The sequence below is a fragment of the Polypterus senegalus genome, chromosome 2 (genome assembly GCF_016835505.1).
Source record: "Polypterus senegalus isolate Bchr_013 chromosome 2, ASM1683550v1, whole genome shotgun sequence".
In the NCBI taxonomy this organism is placed as follows: Eukaryota; Metazoa; Chordata; class Cladistia; order Polypteriformes; family Polypteridae; genus Polypterus; species Polypterus senegalus.
Window position 1 is genome coordinate 164,290,857 of NC_053155.1, and position 27,304 is coordinate 164,318,160.

The 27,304-nt window shown below is 38.8% G+C and overlaps 1 protein-coding gene across 1 annotated transcript in view; it reads left to right on the forward strand.

The window, feature by feature from the left end:
• Positions 1 to 2,133: 2,133 nt before the first annotated feature.
• Positions 2,134 to 27,304, forward strand: part of LOC120524431 (glutamate receptor ionotropic, kainate 1-like) — a 491,483-nt gene continuing 466,312 nt past the window's right edge. Inside the window, 2 exon segments of the mRNA XM_039746284.1 lie at positions 2,134 to 2,212; positions 11,436 to 11,603. Of these exon segments, the coding sequence (XP_039602218.1) occupies positions 2,134 to 2,212; positions 11,436 to 11,603 (247 nt within the window).

Genomic DNA, 27,304 nt, shown 5'->3' on the forward strand with positions numbered 1-27,304 from the left:
TTAATAGCATATCTCTATATTTTTCGGTTACTTAAATGCCGCAATTATGCAAGAATTTATTCCAGTTTGGGAGCTATTATCGCCCCTTAAAGGAATCAAAAGCTGTACAAATAAGGGTACCACATGAACCAACAGGAAGGTGCAAAAGTGTACAATGCCTTTATAAAAAAACAAACCGTGTCCAAATAAATAGTGCAGTGTTTCAAAACTTCCATAAATAAATAATACATAAAATGTAAAAAAGTGAATGGTAAAATAATTCAATAAATCCCATTAAAACAAGGTTTAAATCTGCTGGCAGGAATGATCATTTAAAAAAAAAAAATCTGGTGCCTTTTTCCTTTAACTAGCAGCTCCCCTTCTAATCCCTCACAGACACTGCAGCAGAGGAATCGCCCTATTTGCAGACACAGCTCACCTTCTGCACATCTGGTTGCCTTCTGTCCCATGGCTACATGCAGGCTCCATCACCAGAGTGAGACTTGGGTCCCTAACGGCCAGGGCGCTCACGCTGGGGCTCTCTGCCCCAAGCCTTAATCCCTGCTGCGAGCACTGGTCACTCCAGCTCCTTTGCAAAGCTCAGCTGGAACAATCGCTTTCAACTGCCCCCCGCTGAGTGTCGGCCTCACACTTCTTCTCAGGGCTCTTCTCCCAGCTGTCCTCCCCCCCTCCCTCCCTCTCTCACTCACTCACTCACTCGCTCGCTCTTTCTTCATTCCTCACACTTGCGCTTCTCTCTTATAAAATTGGGATGTGGCACAGCTATGATGATTAGCAGCTCCCAGTATCAATTGCAGCCACGGGTGATTCCGCACCTGTGCACTTAACTGCAGGATGGCCCACGTGGGAACCGCTCTCACAAACTACCACGTCCTTGTACTTAAAACTGCGAGTGCATTGATTATTAATTTAAAATGACAATCAGCCACAGACCTCACTTTACCACAAGGGGTTACATGTATATTGCTCTAAGCTAATTATAAATAGGAAACGGTGTTTGAAAAGGTATTTGTACTAAGGATCCTGGAGCTGTCAGACATCAGTGCTAACTGCTGCTCATTGTGGGACTTCCTGAAGATGTATCTACCTGCAGTGCGACAACACCATACATCACTGCAGGTCAACCCCAGCAGTTTCAGGACAGAAGTGACATCTACACATGTCTAGAGGTTGGCAATATGTTTATACATCATTACAACTCAAATTGATTGTCATAGCTGTGCCACACTAACCATACCAAACCCTAGCCTTAACAAAACTAACCCCTGACATTAACTAACCTTAACCACTAATTGTACACACTAACCATTCTAACTCCTAATCTTAACTTCCTTCCTATAACTGCTGGTCTCGAACTTCTGGCGTATAGTGCTTTGGCTCTGTAGTTGGATTTTATCGACTTCCTGGGAAGGTTTGGACCAATCGATGGCCAAAGACAGGATTCTAAGTGAACCAGCACCAGTTGACCTTCTCTAAATTCATACATTAGATAACATTTTTGTGCTTTAAGAACCTGTAGTCAAATTTAAAAGAATCTAGATCTCTGTGCGTGTTCCTATCTACAGCACATATTTCATGCTGTTTCATCTCCCTCTGTTTTTAATATGTGTTGCACTCTTTTAACTGTATTGATTAGTACAGGAAAAGAAATAATTCAGGGCTCTAATTTGTTAGAAGAGCTGAAGACACAATCTAACTAGTTTTTAATCATTCTGTTAGAGATTAGAAGAACTGTTTCATCAGACCTCGGCAGAAGAATTTAATCATTGTCTCTGGTGTTCTAAAGAGAGTGAATATTGCGAGAATCGGTTTAATCTTGGGGAAGCGTGGCAGCTCCAGCTTTATTTCTCATTAAGCTCTCTTAGGTAGATAGGAGCTCCGGCTGCCAGGGTTTACCTTGCTGTTCATAAAGGGACACATCTAATACGAGCTCCTGCATTTGAAGCAAGTGATGCTGCCAGGCGAATATGGGGTAAAAAGAGTAAAATGAAAGCGCTTCCAAGGAGTTGAGCAAAATGCCCAAATGAATATATTGGCATCACAACGAAATCTGGCAAAGGAACTGGCAATCTGTCCACATTAATTAAAAGGGGAAAAATGAAGACGCCTGGTAATTTTTGCTTTACTACAGATATGAACATCGGACTACTAAGTTGCCTGTTTTATTTCGCCACAAATGTGTGTCTGACCTCGCAGCAAGTCCTCCGAATCGGTAAGTCTAATCTTCTTTACTAAAGTAGTCCAAATCAGAGTGCGTGCGTGTCTTAAAATCGCACAACTATGACTCAATTTCCTGAGAACAATGTTTTTCAAAAAGTAGTATTTCTTTGTATATTATAGATGCATTTCAGCAACTTACAATGTAAGTGTTAAATGTTTGAAAACTGATTTATTTCAGAATAAAATAGGGAAAAGATGATTTTAGGAGCACAGGGGACATAAAAAAGGTTGGGGGGACATAAAAAAAGGTATTAAAGGTGTACCATGGGGACAGGCTGGGCCAACGATAACGGAAAATGGAACTTGAAACAGGACTGTTTAAGGAGGCTTCAGACGTGAGTAAAAGAGGTGCCTCTTTCAGGAGACCAATGAGTTATACTTGATAGGGTCTCCTGAGTCCTCTTGAAGAGGAAAACAAGTGCCAAGGATCTGGGGTGCTGGGCAGTCTTGTATGGGTGTCAGAGGTTACAAGTGTCATTAAGACATCAACTCAGAGTCTGACAGGTCCGCAATTCAGGGTTGTATGGGGCTGGAATCTACGCTGACCACTTTGGGAGCAAAGTGTGAAACATCCAGGAACTGCACACTGGTCCATCACAATCCCCACACATGACCTTGGGGATATGGAAGGAAAACTCATGCAAACGTGAGGAAGCTGAGCAACTCCATGCAGGAAACAACCAGGTGCAGGATTTTAACCTCTGTGTCACCCCAGATGTCAATGTTTACCTCATATTATACCTTTCATAGTCTCGTGCCAAGCAACCTACATTTAAGAAACAACTGCACAAAAATAACAGTAGGGAATGGTAACATTAACAATGAAGTAGAGTGTTTATGGAAAGCAGCGGCATACAAGGGTCCCAGAAGATAAGAAATTAGAGGCTCACACTGCATCCCAGATTTAAATGCCAGAGCAGCTCCACTTACAGAGAATGGCTGACATAAAGGTGAGTAAGCAACACTTGGAATATTTCAGACTGTTAGTCCTGTGAGCTGATCTGGTATTATTGAACATGTTAATAAGGCAAATCAGTGAAATAGGTTGTTATTGTGAAGAAGTTGGATTTTGGGGTTTCTCAAAACAATAGCCAGCTAATGTAGAAGAGACACCTGCAAAGATTATAGAATCCAGTTCTTCCTCTTATGCTGTAAAATAAAGAAGGAACTGTATAATTACAGTAGAAAACAATTGTTTTTTTGTGTGTGTATGGAAAAGAAAAAGCAATTGAATTTTACATTTTGGTAGTGTCTATTAGTCAAATCTCTGATTGTTTACAGGTGAAGAGTCTAAAGCTAGATCCATGATACAAGATTAATCCATTCATCTGAAGTTTTTCAATTAAAATGGTTACATTTTTAGTGCATGATGAAGAGCTTTGCTATTAAGCAGCTGACTTCAAGAAGAGTGCAATTTGAAACAAATTTACTTTGCTTTTTATAATTAGCATTTTCAGTATTGGTATATGTTTTCCACCTGTACACAAATATCAAACGTTGTCACTTGGTGGAGATCATATTTTTGGTGCTGCTCCTGTCTCATTAATCTCTTCATTTCACTCAGTGCTTTCCATGTAAAATGTAAGCTGCTCCATATGGCTGAATTTTCAATTAACATTTATTTGGATTAAGAGGAAATTGCAATGATTTAGATTACATAGTCTTTACTTCTTTACTTAGCCGTAAATCTTTTTCCAAATCAGTATAAACAACTGCCTATAATCTCCTTTAAAGAGAAATGTTTGATTTAACTGTTTTCCAAATAGAACACTAATAATCCAAGCATTTTTATGTTTTAGTCTGTCCTGAATTGTAGGTATTAAATGATTCTTTATTAAGTTTTTTGTAAAATTCATGTTTGCAAGATTTGCATTTTAGAGTAAAATTAGAATGTTTTTGCATGCCTTTTGATTTGGTGTAAAGAGGAAATCATAATCCATCTGTTTTCTAAACCTGATTTGTTTGGGTCAAAAACTGGGAATTTCACAGCTTTATTTAGGTAAAAATAAATTTACTACATTATATGCTAAACTGCTTTAAGTTACCAGTCACTTGACGTGCACTGCACCTGAGCCTTTTTCCTCACTTTGCAAACGTTGAACTCATATAGCGGCTCTTGTTGTTGTTTTTTTTTTTGACTGATTATGTGGGTCACCAAGCCACCAGGTCTTTGCTGAAAAACAGAACTCTCAGGTTTGGCATCTGGAGTGTTTCAAGTGTCCACTTTCTGGATGAAGTCCTCTTTAATTGTCTTATAAGTAGATTGTTTCTTATCTGGCCTTCCATGTTAGACAGATTTGCTATGGATCATCATATTAGGAGCTCATATCTCCAGATATCATAGTCCATTTAGGCACATGTAGGCAGCAGCGAGGAATGATTGGTATGCAGTGCATCCGTGCTGTGTCACATATAAATAGCCGGCAGTTCTTACGAAATATTCTTTTTAAAACAGCATATCTTTGATTTCTTCTTCTTCTCATCATTATTATTATTATTATTATTATTATTATGTTTTATTGCTCAATTTTCCTTTTATGTACATTTTTGCTTTTTGTTTTTATTTTTGTGCTGTATTAATCTGAAAGAAAGTAGGGCTGGAAACTGGGAAAGTTGTTTATTTCCAGAGATTTCTAGAAAAAACGGAGCAAAGCTTATAGTTAAAGACTGATTAATTTATGGGACAAAAACACTGTTATCCAACAGTGTTAAAAAAAGTGTTACTGCACCCTAGCATTTGGCACCCGACAATCGCTGAACCCTAGACATGTTGGAGCACCACAACTGCTAATCAATTCAACCCTGGGACTTTTGAGTTATTGTCCTTTATACCCTTCCACACTCTAAAGTACTTTGAATGCTACAACAGTACCTTGAGAATATAAATAGTGGAGCACAGACAGCACCTCAGATAACAGAGAGACAGAGAAAGATTGTGAGCAGTCTAATGGCTGCAGCAACATTCACCCTGCCGAGTACCCCAAAATGTCTTCAGGCAGAGCCTCATGTGGAGTATTCTGAATCATTCTTTGATACAAGCCAAGTATAAAATTTTTATTTGTGCTTTGACTGTTCTTTATTGTTGTTGTTGTGAATATTTTGTCATCATTTTGTCTTTAAGGCAGTACTGTAAACACAATGACCTTCACACAATGCATTCTTAGCCCTGAACCTGATCCTTTCGTGGAGTTAATGCTCACTGAAGGATACAGCAAATAGCCATCTCATGATGCCAATGTAAAATGATATTGAATCAAATTATTTCAATATGGATATTGGGCTCCACCATCAATGAGCAGCTAGCAGAGTATCCAATGTGGATTTTCAATTTAATTTTTTTAAATACAAATATACACTGTATATTAAAACATTAGAAAAAATGTCCCAAGAATAAAGATCACTAATCCAATTCTCTTAATTTCTCCAACATCAAGTCAATTTTTAAAGGTCCCTAAAGTACTATACACTAGTTCTTATTACCAAACTAGTTGGTAATGTATTCCTTGTGTCTATGGTTCTCTATGTGAAGAAAAACTTTCTAATGTTTGTGTGAAATTTACTCTTAATAAGTTTTCCTGAACGAAATTTTACAGTGATAGCAGCTAACCGTTGTTCAAATTCAGTTCATAATTTCCAGCAATTCCATAATGCCACCTGTTATTCTGAAATTGCTTAAAATGAAAAGGTTTAACTCCTTTAATCTCTCCTCATAGATCTTAGTCAACTCTTAGAATTAGCCTAGTCACTTTCCTCTGTACTTTTTGTAGCACTGCTACATCTTTTTTGTAATATGGAAACCAAAACTGCACATAATACTTCAGTTGAGGCTTTACTAGTTTGTTATATAACTTAAGTATAACTTCATTGGACTTGTACTTGACAAACATCACACTACATAATCTAACATTCTGTTAGTCTTCTTAATGAATTCTTCACACTGTCTAGACGTAGACAGTGATGCGTCCAATAGGACTCTTAAGGTGTAGTTTCATGTTTCATCTTCCATTGCATATTCTGATCTAACATTTTTGTTTCATACTTGCAATACCTTATGTTTACTTACATTAAATTTCATCTGGCCATGTCTGAAAGCTGTCTAAGTCAGTCTATAATGATTCAAAGGATTCTAGATAATCTGGCAATCCAACAACCTTGGCATCATCTGCAAACTTAACTAATTAGTTATTTAAAGATCATTTATAATCATTTATATATTAATATATAAAATATATAAAAAATAACAGTGGCCCCAGCTGCAAACACATGAGGGACACCATTTTTAATATTGCCTAACTTTGCTTCCTGTTTTTCAGAAAGTTTTACACCCATCTTCATACTACACCATGAACTTTAACTTAGTCTGACGCCCAACCTCTCATGTGGGACCTTATCAAATGCCATTTGAAAATCATGATAAATAGTATCATATGTTCCACTCAGATTGAATCATTTTGTTTCACCATAGAATTCCAGCATATTAATAAAACATGACCTTTCCAGTCTGAAATCACATTGACTATTTACTAACATTCCTTCTTTCCATGTGCTGCTCAGTATTTTCCTTAATAATTAACCCATGATGCACATTAAGCTTACTGGCCTATGGCTGCTTGGATCTGCTCAATCACCCTTTTTATATAACAACATAATATTTGCCATTTGCAGTCATTAGGAATTTTACCAGTGCACAGTGACTTTTGAAAAATATGCTTCAACGGTTTATATACTGTATGTACTCATTATCTTCCTTAAGCACTCAAGAACAACTGTTATCTGATCCAGATGATTTGTTATTTGTTTGATTTAATTTAAGCAGTACTTCTCCCTCTGTAATTTCCAAATCACTCACTCCCTGATACTGATGGGAGGTCATTGTCTTCCTCACATGTAAAAATATCAGGAAAAAAGCAAGTTTAGAGCATTTTCTATTTCAACCATAACACTTTCCAGTTGGTGGGTCAGTTAGTGGTCAAGCCACTGCCCTGTCCTTCAAGTTTTCAGCTGGTGCCCTCTTTCTTATACCAGCACCAGCAGGAGGATATTTTAGTCATTTCACAAAGCTTTCTGACAGCTGATTTCCTCTCCATGCCCTCTCTATGTCCAGGTGACAACAGAAGAAAGTAAAATAAAAAATCCAATCAGCAGCATCACTAAAGGAAATAAACCTCTGGGATTTCCATGGTCAGTTGTAAGAGACAAACTGAAAAGACAAAGTTACACACAGTCACATTCCCAGAGTCTTGGGCAAACACGTCACTCATCCCTTCCTGGGCATTCTAAAGTAAAGTTTTTGATGAGCCATCTAATCTGATGACAAAATCTTTCCATCTTTGGAAATCAAGCCTCCCAGTATTTCAGGTGTCTTTTCATGTGTAGGAAAACAGCTTGGCAGTAGAGTAGAGACTTAGTAACAGTTCATAATTATTGTAATGACTTATTTTTATACATATGACTATCAACCAGAAAAGCAATATTGTATGTGCAGCTGATCAGCAGCTCTATTCAGGCTATGCTAGAGTAAAGTCTAAACCACTGCAGTATTCAATCCTTTGCAGACATTAATTTCTCTATATTCTCCATATTTAGAAACATTCTTATTTTTCAATATTTTTATGCTGGAAAAACATGCTTTACTTAGTCTTGTAACATGTATTTTAAAAAACATAAAAACATTAACACAATTACTTAATAACACAATCAAAGAAATATCATTTAGACTAAAGAAAAGTATAGCTGGGTATCATCTATATATGATTGTGTAGGACTGTGATTTTTTTTGCAATTTCTCTAAATGAAAGGCCTATAATTCTAAGGGTAATAATGCTCAGTCTCATTTCAGTTGTTAATTACCATTTTCTTGCCATTACTACTGTTATATGATACATCATTTTTACTTGGACACATCTTCAGTGATAGAACCTAGAGTGTTTAAGGTCTTTCAAACTATCATACACAATCTTCCAGGTGATCCAACTGAGGTTGATCAGACCTCAGCCTCTGTCCAAGTGGCTTACTACAGAACCATGGCTCTCCTCTCTCAGCCAGAGACATTGGGAAGCTTTCTCAGCAGCCTCCATGTTATCCCTGATGGGGAGTGTTATCCACTCTGGTGGACATGCCGACACTTCTGTTGGTGCCTATCACTTCCTGATCTCTCCTGCCATTGACCTGAGCACTTTATTGCACATCATATCAGCCGTTCCCGAGACCTTTAGGGTAGCAGCTTAAGATATGTTCCAATGCTCCTTTCCCTGGACACAGGTGTCAGACTGGTGAATCTGTCTTACCCCATAAGGAAAGGTTAGGTAGGCTTGGTAGGACATCATAGACTCCTTAAATCAGGAAGTTAATCTGATGTGGATCTCCCTTCCAGATGTCCTCCCAGGTGATCTTCCACTCCAAATACCGCTCCCACCTCATCCGTGCTCCTTGCTGCTTCATGGCCACTGTTCTGTGGTTTCTTTACTCCTCGATGGCTGCTCGAAGTTCCCCCAGCACAAACTCCCTTCTTTTTTTTTCCTTTGGCAGTGTCATACCTTTTTGTCACAACGCTCTCAAGTCCAGCTCTACCCTGGGCTACTCTTCCTACTAGAACTTTGTGCTGAAGATGCGTCTCTGCTTGTCTCACAGCTTCGGCTGCCTTCCACTTCCCCCATGACCTCCACTAGCCAGCTTTGGGTCACCTGACTCAGTATATTGCAGATGCTCTCTCACTCTAGTGACCATGAACCCTTCCTTCACTGAGGTAAATGTTATTGTTAGCTTGTTGCTGTTACCATACAATGCAAAGCTATTCAAGATGCATGCAAACCTAATTATCTCCTAAAGTGGCTGCTGACCAATTATTAAAAACTTCAAACTTTCTACAGTGTAATATTGTCCAAGTAGTATTTCAGATGATGTAGCAACACAGTCTGTTTGAATGCTACTTTAAGACAGACAGAAGGTTTTTAAGTAATTAACAGAGGTTGGGATACCTGGGCAAATTGTTTCCTTCAAAGTGTAAGGTTTAATTTACTTTAATTGCTGCAGAACATCTGGACGTTGTAACCTATTAGTTGCTCCCCGATGAAGGCCCATTTGTAATATTCTGTTATTTCCTTTGTTTAGTTCTTGCTAACCTAACCATTAAATTTAAACTGTCAGTTTACTGTTTACCTTTTCACCATTTTAAGTTATTCATTGTATTTCAACTGATTACATTTGAAATAAAACTAGAAAAACTGAGGTGTTCTAATCTTTTGACTGGAAGTGTAAGATTCTTGTTTCATTCCCCTCCATTATCTCATTTTGCTCTTTACCTATCAAATTATAGCATAAATTGCCTGTTGTTGCAGGTATGAAAATGTATAATTCCATACAGTAGCCATCTACTTAGCTGTATTCTTGAGTGACACCAAGGGCTTACTAAATACTGGAAAAAGCAATACTCTTAGTTTGGTTGCCTGAATTTAGCAGGGATATAAAAGTAAAAGTCATTGTACTTAGTGTCAAGTTGAGAAGCTGACTCAATGTAGAGTCATTCTTCACAACCGTACTGCTGTCACGATCTGGAAATGCATTGGCAGACAGCTGTGTGAAGTAAATGACCAATAGTTCCTTGTTGTCATAGATTTTTATGAAGATTCCAAGAGAAAACTAAAAGTTTGTTGTTATTGTGTGGGAAAAGTACAAGGAAATTGGGGGAATTAAAGGACACATTTAAAAAAAGTTTAATGAGGAGTATAATTATCAAGAGAAGCTAACTTAATCAAATGTTAAAACCAGTGTGCATATTAGAATGAAAGTAAAAAAAAAAAAGCAATGTCACAACAGTCACAAAAGACTGACAAAAATGACTGACTGTCAGAATATTGGACTTTTGGACAATTTGATTGATGAGACAGATTAAGGGTTGGGGAGCCTTCCCGTATACTGGTTGTTGGTTCCACTGCTCAGCAACGAGGTCAAGGTTACAACAAAAAATTCGACACATTTGACAAAATCTAGGGGGTCAGGAGGCTTTTTATAGAGGAACAAATCAAATTAACAGAAGCGACGAAGAGGGATGGAGCTGCAGATGACATCAAGAATGGAGGGATGGAACTGAAGTCATCATGGCGGGAACAGAAGTGAGGTGATTCCCTGGGCTGGAATGGAGTGTTTTTGGGGGTGAGAAAATGTGTTGGAGATCGGTATACTCTTTGAGGTATGGACTTTTCATTCAGGCATCCTTCTGTAGGTGAAAAGGAGAGAAAAGCATTAATACCATGATCTGGATACCAATTTCTTGTAGTTTCACACACGATAGAACCCGCTAAACTGTCCCCTAATCGCATGTCTGTGGACACCCCTGCTGCATATGTTCTAGAGGAGCAACCATGGGCAGCTCAATACCTCCCCCGGGGCGCTTGGTGGCAGCCTCCCTGGCTGACGGTGATTCCCCAACCTCCCCCAGGGCTCCACATGGATTCAACAGCCTGGCTGGACGAGTCTTCAGTCCCACCCGGGAGTGTAATTGGGACCAGGTGGTCAAGCATGTGTGTACATATACAGTATATCTTCGGGTGATAGATTTGGTTGAGGTATATATACATATTCGGTGTTGGAATAGTTTTTCTTTTTGTATATCCACACATTTAAATTTTTCTTATACATATTTTTCCTCTATTTTTTAAACTTTTGAGGAGGTACCTGTGCCAGGGATAAAGAAGGAAGACTGCCTCTATTTTTGGTGTTTGTGTGTAGTTTTTGTATAGAGAAATAAGACACTGCACTACACTTTATATAAATACACTATTTTTTTTTATTTGCTTTTTAACTAAGTGAAACAAAGCCCGCCTGATACTGCTGTGTTTTTGTTGTAAAAAAGCTGCACCTTTCACCCTTCAGTTTTGGTCTGTGTATCATCTTCTCTTCTGATCCCATTTGGCTCATGAACTATCAAATATCCAGAGTGTATAGGTTAGGACCACTTTGCCCACTACGCAGGATATCATAATTGCTATTGAGTTTAAACTCAAGTTCTTAAGGCTCTTGAACTTGGCTAGCAAAACAGAAACATAAATTAAGAATCTCAGAAGGGAGAAAAACATAAAAAAAACTGCTTAAGAATGTTTATATATATATTTTTTATATTTGTACAGTTTATATTTGTGCTATTTTTAAGGTAATATATGCATATATAGCATAAATACTGTTGCTATCATCACTAAAATTTATCTACTTTTTTACAGGAGGAATTTTTGAAACCATGGAAAATGAACCAATAAGCATTGAAGAGTTAGCCTTCAAATTTGCTATTACAAATATAAATAGAAATAGGACATTAATGCCAAACACAACATTAACATATGACATTCAGAGAATTAACCTCTTTGATGGTTTTGAAGCTTCAAGAAGAGGTAAGTTATATTTAATGAACTAATTATGAATTAATTTTTAACTGTGAGCTATTTATTTGAATTAATAGCCTTAACTCATGAATAAGTACAACACTTGGTTGGTGCATATATCAGAAACCCAAATATTTTAGTTTCTTATTAGCATATGATAAATCAGGGGTCCTGGAGGGTGGCAGTGGCTGCAGGTTTTTGCACCAACCCAATTGCTTAATAAGAAGCACTTATTGCTCAAGTAACACTTCTGCTTCACTTTAGTTGTCTCGCTTGTTAAGATTTTGAACTCTTATTGCTTATTTTAGTCTTAAACAGCTGTATTCTTTAATTGCTCCTAATTAGCAATAACATGCAAATGACAAAAGAGACCAGCAGAGTTAAAACACTGACAAGCCATGAAATTAAATTATTGGCAAGAATTGCTTTCTAATTAAGCAACTGGGTTTGAACAAAAATCTGCAGCTACTGTGGCCCTCCAGGACTGTGATTGAGGACCCCTGTGATAAATGGACCATTACTTCATGGCAGTGTATAACTGGGGGGGTCTTGGGAGAAAAGCATGGCCCCACTGTCCATTGTTTTATTATGATATAGTAAATATGGCACCCATCTCTTGACTCTCTGTCTCTCCTTTATTGTTCTGTTCCCTATGTTTTGTCCTGTTTGACATATTTTTGTTATTATAATATGTGTAGATAGTCTGAATACTTTTATGCACAGGGATATAATCATTTAGTGATGAATTTAGTTAAGCTCAGAAGGTTAATTCATGGACATTTTTTTGTTGTCTTGGCATGCTTATCTGGGACTGATGACCACCTTGTGGAGATCAAATGTTATAGCAGCTGCTTTATGACTGGCTGGGGTGGGGTGGTGGTGGTAGGTTAGGTGCTCAGGAATATATGATGTAGAAACCTATCCCATGTCTCTGGAAACTCCTGATGTGAATATGAGAAAACACTCAACACAATTAGCCACAGTAATAACAAGGTCGAATTAAAAACTGGTGAGGCAGATGGCACAAAGCTTCTTGACTGGGTTGCCTACTTACAATAAAGTTTACTTATAGCCATGTGTTTCTTTTGTTTCTCTGTCTGTCTCTCTCTCTCTCTTTTTGTCCCCCTCCTTTTCAGGTCACAGTTGTTGAAGGATATTGTGTTGTTATAGTCAGGTAGTCATGGTTGTTGTTTAATGTTGGTAAATGGAACAAACAAATTTTGACAGAATTATGCTTGGTGTTGTATCCAGCAGAGAGCAATTGCATGGGCTTGTGAAATAAATTTTGCACATTACATTTGGCACAAATAACCTTCTTGCCACAGGTGTATTCTTTAATCTCTGGTCAGTAAACCTGTAAGTCTTCTTTATATACCTCAATCTTTTGTTTGCTCATTTGATTGAAAATTCTCCTGTGGTTTTCACAGCTGAGCAAGAATTGAAAAGTTTGCAACAGAAATCCAAACAAGTTAGAAAATGTATGTAGATGTGTTCATCAACTAAGTTAACTGATATAAAAGTTGGAAATAAAAATATGAAATGTTCCTTTACTGAAGACTCGGTTATCATATTTATGTTTATTAAATATTTTTGCAACAATAAATCATATTAAAAAATAACAGCAATATTTATACTAGACTACTGTATATTAAATATGTGCCTTTTAACAATACTTTACACTGGAGTTAAAAACGGAGCCCTAGTAGGCTTGTTGTGACTCAATAGCTTACACAGCAGATTCCAAATCAAATAATGTGAAAATGGCATCAATTTCTATGAATTAGTGGTGGAATGTCGGTGGCTGTTCAGTTTTCTTAAACATAGCATTTTTGAGAGTTGTAGCGCATGGCCGGGGCTCTTGCCCTGCTGGGATGCCTCCATGCTGGGATGAGCGAGGGAGCAAGTGTGGCCAGAGCATTACCTCTCCCGGGATGCTAGATGGCAACCTCTATGGGTTGCAGCAGTGCCTCAGACTCCCAAAGGGTTGCATGAGAGTTGGAGAACGGGCAGTTCTTCCGCCACACCCAGAAGTGCTGCCGGAAATGAGTAATCAAGTACCTGGAGGACTTCCGGGTGCATTATAAAAGAAGCCAGCAGCCACTACTCAGGGAGCTAGAGTCGGAAGGAGGAGCAATCAAGCTTAACCCAAGGGGTGAAGGAGGAGAAGGAAAAGAGTAAAGGAAGGGATTTGTTGTTTGTGCTGTGCTTGTGCCAGGTCTGTGTTATACTTGTGGGGAACGGGGAAGGCATTTCCCACAAGGGAAAAAGAAAATAAATCAAAGGTGTGCATTGAACTTGTGTCCCACGCGTGTCTGTGTCGGGTTTGGCTGGCGGTGCCAGCCTGGTGGACCACAGAGTATACCCAAAGGTGTAATATCCAATAGTTAGCTATTGAAGAATTATTAATTATAAAATGACGAATACTGTTATCTAATGAAAAGAGAAAAGCTACTGATATAAGCTCTCAATCTAGCTATTTATATTGTTGAAAACTTGTCTTGTATCATGCTAATTTAAGTTTGAAATGAAAATGTCTTGACTTGGTTATGGTGATGATCTTTTCACTCTACTTCTCTTCTGTTTCCTTGTCTCTGTGCTGCATGCTCTCAAAAGACCTTTCTTTACTTAGATTTAATAATGACTACATGAAAATAATCTTAATGTCACTGTTATGTTTGCATTACATCAGTGTTTTCTTTCCCAATTTGATGTCTCTTCTGATCCTAATTATCTCAAGCTAACAAATTGCAAAAATATGCCTTGCAATCTGTTTTTTAGGATTTTAAAAGAATGATCTGAAAGATGAGATTCAAATCAATTAAGATACAGATTTATATCCATACATAGCATTCATTTAAGAGATGCAAATATGCCAACAGAACAGTTTGATTTATAGTTCAGCAGTGATTAGTTCAATATGATATGTCAGAATTTATAATCTTTTTTAGTTTATGGAGGCTTTGTTTGAAGAAAAAAAACAATTTGGTAGACCAGTGTCCTTATTGCTTTCTGTTTAATCAGTCCTACTGTAAGTGCCACATGGTTCGGTTTTGAATGGTTTTAAGTACAGTGGAACCTCGGTATGCGAGTAACTTGGTTTACAAGTGTTTTGCAAGTCTCTCTCTCTCTTCTTATCTCGCTCGCGTGTGCCTTCCTCTCTCTTCTCTTGTGGGCAATCGTCTCCTATTCTCTGTCTGAGTCTGCTTGCCTCGCTCATATAGTCAACACCCGTACAAGTATATACTGTTTACTACAGCATTGTAACTGTGTGTGTGTGTGTGTGCATGTGTGTATGTGCGCGCGTGCTGTGAAGTGCGAGTCCCCGTCTTGCTCCCCAAAACACGAAGCTGAGTCTCAGTCCTTTAACAACACCAGCTTTATTCAGCTTGAAGCAGCAACAGCACGGTTATTTATTGTAGCGGGATCTTTATAATGTTCCTTGTATCACCAATCAACGGCAGGTGCTTATAGCATGTCTGTGATCTTTTTGGATACGCTTATATGCCGAACTGCTACAGTGCTGGGAGACTGCGATTGCTTTGGGACACTCTTTCGGGTGTCGTCCCGTTGGGTGGAATCCCACAAGAGTTTAGAAACTCACTCACACCAGCCATGATTCTTTTTAAAGGTAAAGTGCAGGTTAATTTGTTTTATGTATTTTTACTTTATATTTTGCATTAATCATTTTTATATAAATAGTTTTGGGTTGTAGAACAAATCATCCGAGTTTCCATTATTTCTTATGGGGAAATTCACTTTGATATACGAGTGCTTTGGACTGCGAGCACGTTTCCAGAATGAATTGTGCTCGCAAACTGAGGTTCCACTGTATCTGCAAAGTTCTAATTCAGATACCTGTATATATATTTCTAATTTATAGCTCAGAATTGTGAGTCACTGTGAGTTTTGGTGGCCGATTGAAAAGTCTGAGTGCTACAATATATGCTGACAAGAATCCAAGGATCTCCAGTAAATTAAGTTTCAGTGATCATTGATAGCTGGTCAGTTCCTCATTATGTGTTTGCAATTATGGCATACATTGAATCTAAATCATGGTCTTGTTTGTTGTGGGTGATTGACGTCTGAAGAAGATCTCCATTAGCGGCGGCGTTCATTTTTCTCTTATTTCAGAAACACACTATGTACCAACAGAATAACTTGTTGACTACTCAAATTTCAAATTTGAAAAGAATACCTGTAAAAATGACATTTTTTACACCAGTTTTTATGTGGGCATGCCCAGGGGCTTTTAGAGGGACCATTATCCACATTTTGGAACATATGGAAAAGTGTAATAACTTTTGAATGCTTCAACCCACATATATCAATGAGGGCTCTACTGAAAGCTTACACCTAAAGGAATCTATATCTACACACAGTGTCACTCTATTAGTTATGGAAATTCATGTTCCATAATAAAAACAATAAAAATACACATTTCTATGTAAAATAGTCAATACAAGTTATGGGCCAAAAATATATTTATATTTTTTATTTTTACTTTTTTTATAAAATGCACACAAACTATATATATTTCTTTTACAAACTGTTACAACACAGCTCAGCGTTTTTCCATGTGCCACTTGATGGCAGCAATCACTAGCAAGCAGAAAGCACAAGGGCGTGCACGTCGCTCTCTGCCATTAGACGTCTCCTTTGCCGGTTGAATACTTTCGCAACACGTACATGCATCTATTATTTAATCGAGCGTTTATTTACGTTTAAACTTCTACTTTTATTCATATTTAAAATGCGAAAAAACTTGGCGAAATCACAATAAACAACCACGCACCAACTCTGCAGACTGGCACAAATGCCACCTTCACGCAGCTCCGATCTTTTTTTTACAAGTTAGTATGGCAAGTTACATATCAAAATGCTCGGCTGCTCATTGGCTGTAAGTTTTGAGTGTCAGTCACAGTGTCCAATCAAACTGGTAGATTCTACCAGAGTTTGAAGCTTACGTCATCCTCCAAGCTTTCTGTGACACTGGTTGGCTATACGAGGGGCCAGTCAACCCCAGACCCGTCGTAATTGGCCAACTTAGGTGTCTTTCGGAAGCTAACACTTCCGTGTTTCATGCATGGTTATCGCCGACAGAAACAAATTACGTCTAATATGAGCAATATAAATGAAAAAATATATCCTGAGGTATCCTGAATTTACCCAACTCAAGTAGGTTCTATTACAGTATATGCAAACATATATAAATATGAGCGGTGAAAAAAAGAGGTTCAGAAAGAAATGGAAAAGAAACCCAATGATACACCCAAGCCCAGTCAAGTTCAACCTCAAGGTATGGCCTTACAGAGACAGACCCGGAGCAGATCTCATGGAACCCCGGGCCACTTCATTGTCTCCAGTTGAGAGTGAAAGTGGGAGCAAGTGATATAGGTCACGACAGCTTGTCAATTCCAGTTTCAAGTGAGCTTCTTCTTATAATTATAACCAACGTATTACCAACATAACAATAGGCTTCATGGCGATAACTTATGGGAAAATTGGAAATTAAGGTCAGAGATGTCTCACTTAAGACTACAAAATTACATCAAAAATTCAGAATCAATGTCTCCATGACCAGACAGTGAGCTTTGTGAACTGGAATGTTAAAGGCCTGAATTATGAATTAAAGAGAAAGAAAGAATTCTTTATCTCACCTAACAGGTCTAAACGCTAAAATAGTATTTTTACAGGAGACCCACTTATTAAAAAAGGATCAGTTATGGCTGCAAAAAAACTAGATTGGCCAAATGTTCCATTCCAGCTTTACAAAGAGGTGTGGGAATTCTTATACATAGAACAGTCTCATTTGTACTATCAGATGTAGTATCTGATCCTGAAGGGAGATATGTGATTGTCATGGGTAATTTATTTAACTGTGAAGTGATTCTGATAAATGTTTATGCACCCAATGTGGATTATAGGGACTTCATCCAAAATTTGTTTGCAGCCATTCCATAAAATTATAATGGCTGGGGACTTTAATTGTGGTTTAAATCCAGACCTAGATAGGTTTCCTCTCACAGGGGTGATAATATCCAACACTGCAAAGACACTTACACTGTTTGTAACTGACCACAACTTATCAGACCCCCTGGAGATTGATAAACCCAAACTCAACAGCATATTTCTTCTACTCACCAGTGCATCACTGCTACTCAAGAATTGTTTCTTTGTAGATAACAATTTCTTGCCTATGATTAAATCTTGCAAGTACAACACTATTGTTATTTCCGACCATGTACCCTTTGATCTTTGGAGCTAAAATCATACTCATCTCATACTCATGGCATCTTAACCCACTTTCATTAGCAGCCAAGAACTGTACAGAATGTATAACCAAACAAATCAGGTTTTTTTTTTCTAGAGACAAATACATCCTCAGAGGTCTCTGCAGGAATACTCTGGGAAATCCTGAAGGCCTTCTGAAGAGGACAGATTTTCTCATATCTTCCCCACAGAAATAAATTGGAAACCAAGAAGGTCTAGAACATGCCAGGTGTCCAAGTGAGGCTCTTCAAAGGAAAATGGAGGCTCTGTATTCAGAACTCAACCTCTTAAAGAAATTGAACAACTCATTTTTAAATTTTGACATCATTACTATGAACATGGAGAAAAAGCTAATAAGATCTTAGCTCAACAAATCCACAAGCAAGAAGTTCGCAATGCAATCCCAGCAATCAGCAACACAAAGACAAAATCATTGACCATAAAAATATGATGTACACATTTAGAGACTTCTACAAGTCCTTATACTCTACTGAGTTTAAACAAAACAAGATACAAGCTAATGCATTTCTGGATGCATTACAGATACCACAAATAGATACTCTCAGTACAAAGGAATTGGATAAACCTTTGGCACTATCAGAATTATTAGATGCTACAAACTCCCTTCAGAGTGGGAAAGCAGCAGGCCCTGATGGCTACCCTTCCGAATTTTATAAGAAATTCTCCACTCAGCTAGTTCCCCTTTTATTAGCAACAGTTACAGAAGCTAGAGACAATAAAATTCTACCTCAAACTTTTCGCCAAGCATTAATCACTATCTTTCCTAAACAAAATAAGGACTTATTACAATGTGCATCATACAGACCAGTTTCATATCTGAATAATGATGTTAAGATACTCTCCAAAGTCATATCTAATAGGATGGAGACATTGCTGCCTTTGGTAATATCACAAAATCAAACTGGATTTATTAAAGCCATATACTTAGCTTCCAATCATTGATGCCTGTTAAATGAAATACTGTATATTCACCCGCAAGGTCAAACAAACCCAGAGATATTATTATCGTTGGATGCAGAAATAACATTTGATATGATTGAATGGAACTTCCTTTTCACTACATTGGAGAAATTTGGGTTTGGCCAGAACATTTATGCATGGATTAAACTACTGTATACCAATCAAGAAGTTTCAGTTTGCATTAACAACATTAATTCAGACTACTTTAAAGCAGAATGTTGTACCAGACAAGGATGCCCCTTGTCACCACTGCTTTTTGCAATCGCCATTGAGCCACTAGCAGTTCACTGTCGAAATGCTTATGAGATAAAGGAGATTATCAGAAAAGAACATGAACAGAAAATTCCTCTATATGCAGATGACATGGCACTGTATATATCAGATCCACAAAATACTGTGCCTGCAGTCCTAACAGCACTAACAGAATTTCAAAAGATTTCTGGTCTCAGAATTAATTGGAATAAAAGTGTGCTCTTTCCAGTGAATTCTCAAGCACACAATATTAGATTGGACACCTTCCCTTTTATCATCGTAGATCAGTTTAAATACCTAGGGGTAAACATCACAAGTAAACATAAAACTCTTTATCAACAAAATTTCACCGTCTGTATGGAAAAAATCAGGCAAGATTTGCAAAGAAGGTCAACCCTTCATCTCACTTTAGCTGGAAGAATTAACATTGTTAAGATGAATATCCTTTTGAAGCCTTCTCTTTTTATTTGAAAACATTCCAATATACATCAATAAATAATCTTTTAAGAAATTAGATTCAACCATAACCTAATTTATTTGGAATTCTAAATATCTATGTATCTAAAGAGCGACCCTACAAAGACCTAAGGCAGAAAGTGGCATGGCTCTACCTAACTTTCAATTTTATTACTGGGCAGCAAACATACAAGCTATAAAATCCTGGACATGGACACAAATAGATGAACATACACAGGCTTGGTCAGCAATAGAAATAAAAACCTGCAGTGCTTCTTTATATTCCTTGCTTTGTACCCCTATAAACGCAAGTTATCGGCAATATTCTAACAGCCCAATTGTGCTTCACTCAATCAGAATATGGAGGCAATGTAGGAAGTATCTTCAGATAGAGAAGTTTTCATCTGTGGCACCTCTGCACGAGAACCAGCTTTTTCCTTCCTCACAAACTTATACAGTTTTTAATGTCTGGGAAACATTTGGAATTAAATCACTTAGAGATCAGTACATAGACAACATCTTTGCATCCTACAAACAATTACATTCCAAGTTTAACTTTCCAGCAAAAGGGCTTTTTCCGTCTGTGCACCCAGGCTCTGGAACTCCCTACCTTTAGTGGTTAGAAAAGCCACCTCAGTCGTCTCATTTAAATCACGCCTAAAAACACACTTCTTCACATTGGCTTTTACTTCTTAACCTGTCTCATTTCCACTTGTTTCTTCCTATTTCCCTATTTTATTGGGTCCTCTGGCCTGTTTTTAGTATCTCTGTTTTAATTTCTCTCTTAATGTTTGTGTTTAATATTTTGTTTTTAGTCTTGCTTCTTTTTAATCTGTACAGCGCTTCGGTCAGTTGTAATGCTGTGTTTTAAGCGCTCAACAAATAAAAATGGTATGGTATGGTAGCAATACATTTCGTTCACTATCTTCAAATCAGAAACTTTGTTAAACAGAACCTGCTCAATTTTCCTCACCTCCCACCTCCCTCTATGCTGGCGAAAATATTGCTCAGTCTTGAGGATTCAGACAGCATTTCTGCAATATATAAAACCATTTTACAGTCCCTTCCTTTCAAAGATCCAAGAGGACAGTGGGAAAAGGATCTTTCACTCAACATCTCATTAAAGGAGTGTAAGGGAACTCCATATGTGCAAAGCATACAATATCCAACTAAAAATTATATATTGAGCACATCTGTCTTGTTTAAAATTGTCCAAAATGTTTCCATGGCAAGACCCACCCTGCGAACGCTGCAATCATGTTCCAGCCTCACTGAATGTTTTGGGCCTGCACCAAATTAACATCATTCTGGATAAAAATATTTAACTGCTTTTCAGACAGCCTTGGTGTCCCAATCCCTCCTTACCCATTTACAGCTGTGTTTGGTATACTTCCAGATGGGCTTAAAGTGGAGCAGGAAAAACAAACTGTGATTGCCTTTACTATACTATTGGCACATAGACATATCTTGCTCAACTGAAAGAATCCCAACTCACTTATTCTAAGTCAGTGGGTAACTGATGTTATATACTATTTGAAATTGGAAAAAAATTGAATTCTCACTTTTAGAGTATCTGTGCAGGACTTTTTCAAAACCTGGCAGGAACTAATTAATAACATTTTTGAATAAGCTTTTAAAGTAATGATGAAGCAGATTTTCTCCCCTTTTCTTTTTCTTCTCCATTTATCTTTATTCACTTATTAATTCATCTATTTACTTATTTTCACTAAGCTTTAAGTTTTACTCTGCAAGCCATGCTCTCTTTCTCAGGGGTGGGGGTTGATTTGTTTTTGATCTTATCTTTGTAAATATTGATCTCTGGCCGTAGCCAACGACAGACCTTACCCCAGGCTTCGAAGCCCTGGGTTCTTAGTGGCCTTTCCGGGTCAAACTGCCACTCCCTCCACTCTCTTGCCTGCTGTTCCGGGGATATGCCGTAGCGCTTGAATACTTCAGATTTTAGAGCGTCATAATCAGCAGCCTGCTCCTCGGTTAAATCATAATAAGCCCTCTGCACCGTTCCTTTCAGGTAGGGAGCCAGTTGGTATGCCCACTCTGACCTCGGCCATGCGTTCTGCTTAGCGGTGTGCTCGAAGATCAAAAAATAGGTTTCAATGTCATCTGCTTCTGTTAAAGTAGTCAGTGCAATGGTTGGTGACCGAGCGCCCTCCGTCCGTATTTTTGCTGCATTACGAGCCTCTGATTCCGCTAATTGGGTCCTGGTTTCTCCCATTTGAATTTTTAGGGTTTGTAGGTCTCCCATAATGGTGGAGAGGACTGTATTTAGGTCTTGCTCCTCTGACATTCTGGAACAAAATCCTGCCGGCTATGCTAATTGTGATCAAATAAACTTCATAAAATACAAAATAAAGATTTGGGGACCGTCCCCGTAAATTGTCGTCAGACAATAAGAAAAGAATTGATTCAGAGTCTTTGAAAAAGCACAATGAACAATGAACTGTTTTCAAAATGGCGGTTATATAGCAAGAGAAAAATATGTGACAGGAAAATGGTTGGCAAGGTGGTGATGTGGCAACAGGAACCAGAAATAACGTTTTTCTGAAGAGCCGGAAGTGAGGTGTTTTGTGGGTGCCGGAAATGACGTCATCAAAGGTGGCTAGAAGTGAGGTCATCGCGGCCATTTTGGAACCCGGAAGTTGTGGTATTAGATTTCTTCTTGTTTTCTGTTGATGAGAGAAAAGAGTTCAGGTAAGTACCACATAGCAATCCCTTATCTCGCAATGTTTTACTCACCTTTAGGCTCTTTGACTGCCTCCTAATCGCCCATGTGTGACAACCCATATTAAAAATTTTATTTTTTCACCCATATTTTACATTTTATTCACAAACTGGTTACATTACTAATAACTAGCTGTTCTACTCAGTTTGGCTTGGAAGAGTGACAAACTGTACATTATATATGTCAATTTAAAAGCAAATCTGACACTTACGGCTTACGGCCTCATCGTGGCAGAAACCCTTGCATTTTCAGTATTATATAGCATCTAGTGCTTCTGTGCCTAATTTCTTGCAAAATTTTACTGTGAAATTAAGTGTAAGATTTAGAAAAAGAAAAGTAATTTAGCAGCAAAGAATAATTCATAAAACAATAATAATAATTATCCCAGTAGTTTAGTGATAATTTTGAAATGTTATAGAGCATGTAGAATGTACAACAGTCACAACTCAATCACCCACAAATGAGGGTAGAGCAGCACACACTCCCTCCTCTCTGAGCAAGTACGGAACGGGAACGGATGTTGTTCTGCTCATTTGTAATTCTTTTAAAGTAAAAATATCATAACATAAATATCATGTTATGTACTAGAGATAATGAAGTTAAAAGAAGCTAAGGTCTAGCTGATAATATCTTTTAGAGAGGTTATTTCAGTTTTTATTGTTTCTAGATATTGTGAACACGGCCCGGACACAGACAGGCGGACATGTTGTTGTTCAACCACCACACGTTTATTTACACTATATACAATATAAATTATGGTCACAAAGACCCAGTCCAATGGTCACACAGACCCAGTCACGTGCACAAACCCCAAAACAGTCACAGTCCTGGCCACAATGCCTTGTCTTCGGGCTGCCTCCACAGCTCCTCTTGCCTCATCCTCCTTCCACCCGACTCTAGCCTCGAATGAAGGGAGACGGCCCCTTTTATACAAGTCCCGGATGAGCACCAGGTGTTCCCGGCATTCCTTCCTTGGCCACGCCCCAGCGTGGCGGAAGTGCCGGCTGTCCTCCCGGCTGCTCTCCGGGCGCCGTCATAAATCTTCCCCCCAGCACTTCCTGGTGTGGCGGAAGTGCTGGGGTAACAGGTCCCCAAGGCATTGGGGCGCCTCCTGGCGGTGACCACGGGCCCCTATAGGGTAGGGTTTCCATGCCCTGTACCCGTGGCCCCCAAAGCAACCCGGAAGGCAACCCCCACATGATCCAGGGTGGGTGCAGACCCACATCCGGTCCTTCCTGTCGTCCCGGCCGGGTCATGGCCCCTGGCATCCCTGACAATATTTATATGAAGAAAATGTTATATTCTAAGTTAGATGATACCAGAAATAACTGCAAGGATTGGTAGAAATATGTGCAGTAGTTTTCACACATATATATTGTAAAAATAGCACAACAAACAAGTTGAAAGAGTTGCGGAGTCTGTCCCCGTATACTGTAAAACTGGTTTGTTCAATAGCATAAAGGGTGGAATAAATACTGTAAGTAATGGGACCTGGTGAAGGGATTCTGTTCCGTAAGGGGCAGACACACCTATAAAGAGAGTTACAGGAGAAGTTAGCAGAAATAGGAAGGTGCAACAGAAGGATGTTTTTAGTAGGGAGACTGGAGACAACAAGCAGGAGTGTTTGCAGTATAGAAAAAGAATGTGAGTGGCAGGAGATAATTATTAGCAGAGAAAGCTTTGTTTCTTTTTTTTTGTGTAAATAAATATGACTATGTGCTATCTGATCTGATGATCTACTGTATATCATTTTTAAAACAGCTGTTCTGTTATCTGTCTTCTGTTGCGGCCTGTATACTATATATATATATATATATATATATATATATATATATATATATATATATATATATATATATATATATATATATATATATATATATATATATATATATATATATATATATATAGACAGATACAGTGCATCCGGAAAGTATTCACAGTGCATCACTTTTTCCATATTTTCTTATGTTACAGCCAAAATGGATTAAATTCATTTTTTTTCCTCAGAATTCTACACACAACACCCCATAATGACAACGTGAAAAAAGTTTACTTGAGGTTTTTGCAAATTTATTAAAAATAAAAAAAACTGAGAAATCACATGCACATACAGTGGTGTGAAAAACTATTTGCCCCCTTCCTGATTTCTTATTCTTTTGCATGTTTGTCACACAAAATGTTTCTGATCATCAAACACATTTAACCATTAGTCAAATATAACACAAGTAAACACAAAATGCAGTTTTAAATGATGGTTTTTATTATTTAGGGAGAAAAAAAATCCAAATCTACATGGCCCTGTGTGAAAAAGTAATTGCCCCCTTGTTCAAAAATCACCTAACTGTGGTGTATCACACCTGAGTTCAATTTCCGTAGCCACCCCAGGCCTGATTACTGCCACACCTGTTTCAATCAAGAAATCACTTCAATAGGAGCTGCCTGACACAGAGAAGTAGACCAAAAGCACCTCAAAAGCTAGACATCATGCCAAGATCCAAAGAAATTCATGAACAAATGAGAACAGAAGTCATTGAGATCTATCAGTCTGGTAAAGGATATAAAGCCATTTCTAAAGCTTTGGGACTCCAGCGAACCACAGTGAGAGCCATTATCCACAAATGGCAAAAACATGGAACAGTGGTGAACCTTCCCAGGAGTGGCCGGCCGACCAAAATTACCCCAAGAGCGCAGAGACGACTCATCCGAGAGGTCACAAAAGACCCCAGGACAACGTCTAAAGAACTGCAGGCCTCACTTGCCTCAATTAAGGTCAGTGTTCACGACTCCACCATAAGAAAGAGACTGGGCAAAAACGGCCTGCATGGCAGATTTCCAAGACGCAAACCACTGTTAAGCAAAAAGAACATTAGGGCTCGTCTCAATTTTGCTAAGACACATCTCAATGATTGCCAAGACTTTTGGGGAAAATACCTTGTGGACTGATGAGACAAAAGTTGAACTTTTTGGAAGGCAAATGTCCCGTTACATCTGGCGTAAAAGGAACACAGCATTTCAGAAAAAGAACATCATACCAACAGTAAAATATGGTGGTGGTAGTGTGATGGTCTGGGGTTGTTTTGCTGCTTTAGGACCTGGAAGGCTTGCTGTGATAGATGGAACCATGAATTCTACTGTCTACCAAAAATCCTGAAGGAGAATGTCCGGCCATCTGTTCGTCAACTCAAGCTGAAGCGATCTTGGGTGCTGCAACAGGACAATGACCCAAAACACACCAGCAAATCCACCTCTGAATGGCTGAAGAAAAACAAAATGAAGACTTTGGAGTGGCCTAGTCAAAGTTCTGACCTGAATCCAATTGAGATGCTATGGCATGACCTTAAAAAGGCGGTTCATGCTAGAAAACCCTCAAATAAAGCTGAATTACAACAATTCTGCAAAGATGAGTGGGCCAAAATTCCTCCAGAGCGCTGTAAAAGACTCATTGCAAGTTATCGCAAACGCTTGATTGCAGTTATTGCTGCTAAGGGTGGCACAACCAGTTATTAGGTTCAGGGGGCAATTACTTTTTCACACAGGGCCATGTAGGTTTGGATTTTTTTCTCCCTAAATAATAAAACCATCATTTAAAAACTGCATTTTGTGTTTACTTGTGTTATATTTGACTAATGGTTAAATGTGTTTGATGATCAGAAACATTTTGTGTGACAAACATGCAAAAGAATAAGAAATCAGGAAGGGGGCAAATAGTTTTTCACACCACTGTAAGTATTCACAGCCTTTGCTCAATACTTTGTCGATACACCTTTGGCAGCAATTCCAGCCTCAAGTCTTTTTGAATATGATACCACAAGCTTGGCACAACTATTCTTGGCCAGTTTTGCCCATTCCTCTTTCCAGCACCTCTCAGGCTCCATCAGGTTGGATGTGAAGCGTCGGTGCACAGCCATTTTAAGATCTCTCCAGAGATGTTCAATCGGATTCAAGTCTGGGCTCTGGTTGGGCCACTCAAGGACATTCACAGAGTTGTCCTGAAGCCACTCCTTTGATATCTTGGCTGTGTGCTTAGGGTCGTAGTCCTGCTGAAAGATGAACCGTCGCCCCAGTCTGAGATCAAGAGCGCTCTGGAGCAGGTTTTCATCCAGGATGTCTCTGTACATTGTTGCAGTCATCTTTCCCTTTATCCTGACTAGTCTCCCAGTTCCTGCCGCTAAAAAACATCCCCACAGCATGATGCTGCCACTACCATGCTTCATTGCAGGGATGGTATTGGCCTGGTGATGAGCGGTGCCTGGTTTCCTCCAAATGTGACGTGTGGCATTCATACCAAAGAGTTCAATTTTTGTCTCATCAGACCAGAGAATTTTGTTTCTCATGGTCTGAGAGTCCTTCCGGTGCCTTTTGGCAAACTCCAGGCAAGCTGCCATATGCCTTTTAATAAGGAGTGGCTTCCGTCTGGCAACTCCACCATACAGGCCTGATTGGTGAATTGCTGCAGAGATAGTTGTCCTTCTGGAAGGTTCTCCTCTCTCTACAGAGGACCTCTGGGGGTCTGACAGAGTGATCATCGGGTTCTTGGTCACCTCCCTGACTAAGGCCCTTCTACCCCGATTGCTCAGTTTAGATGCCCGGCCAGCTCTAGGAAGAGTCCTGGTGGTTTCGAACTTCTTCCACTTACGGATGATGGAGGCCACTATGCTCATTGGGACCTTCAAAGCAGCAGAAATTTTTCTGGAACATTCCCCAGATTTGTGCCTCGAGACAATCCTTTCTCGGAGGTCTACAGACAATTCCCTTGACTTCATGCTTGGTTTGTGCTCTGATATGAACTGTCAACTGTGGGACCTTATATAGACAGGTGTGTGCCTTTCCAAATCATGTCCAATCAACTGAATTTACCACAGGTGGACTCTAAGCTGCAGAAACAGTGCAGCCCTCCTTCGGTTCTAGGCCGTCAGTCATACACTGCGCTATGTACGGGGATTCCAGTTTCCTCCCCGCACGCTCGTCAGCCTTGCTGTCAGTCATCACAGCAGCCTCTCGTGTGGTG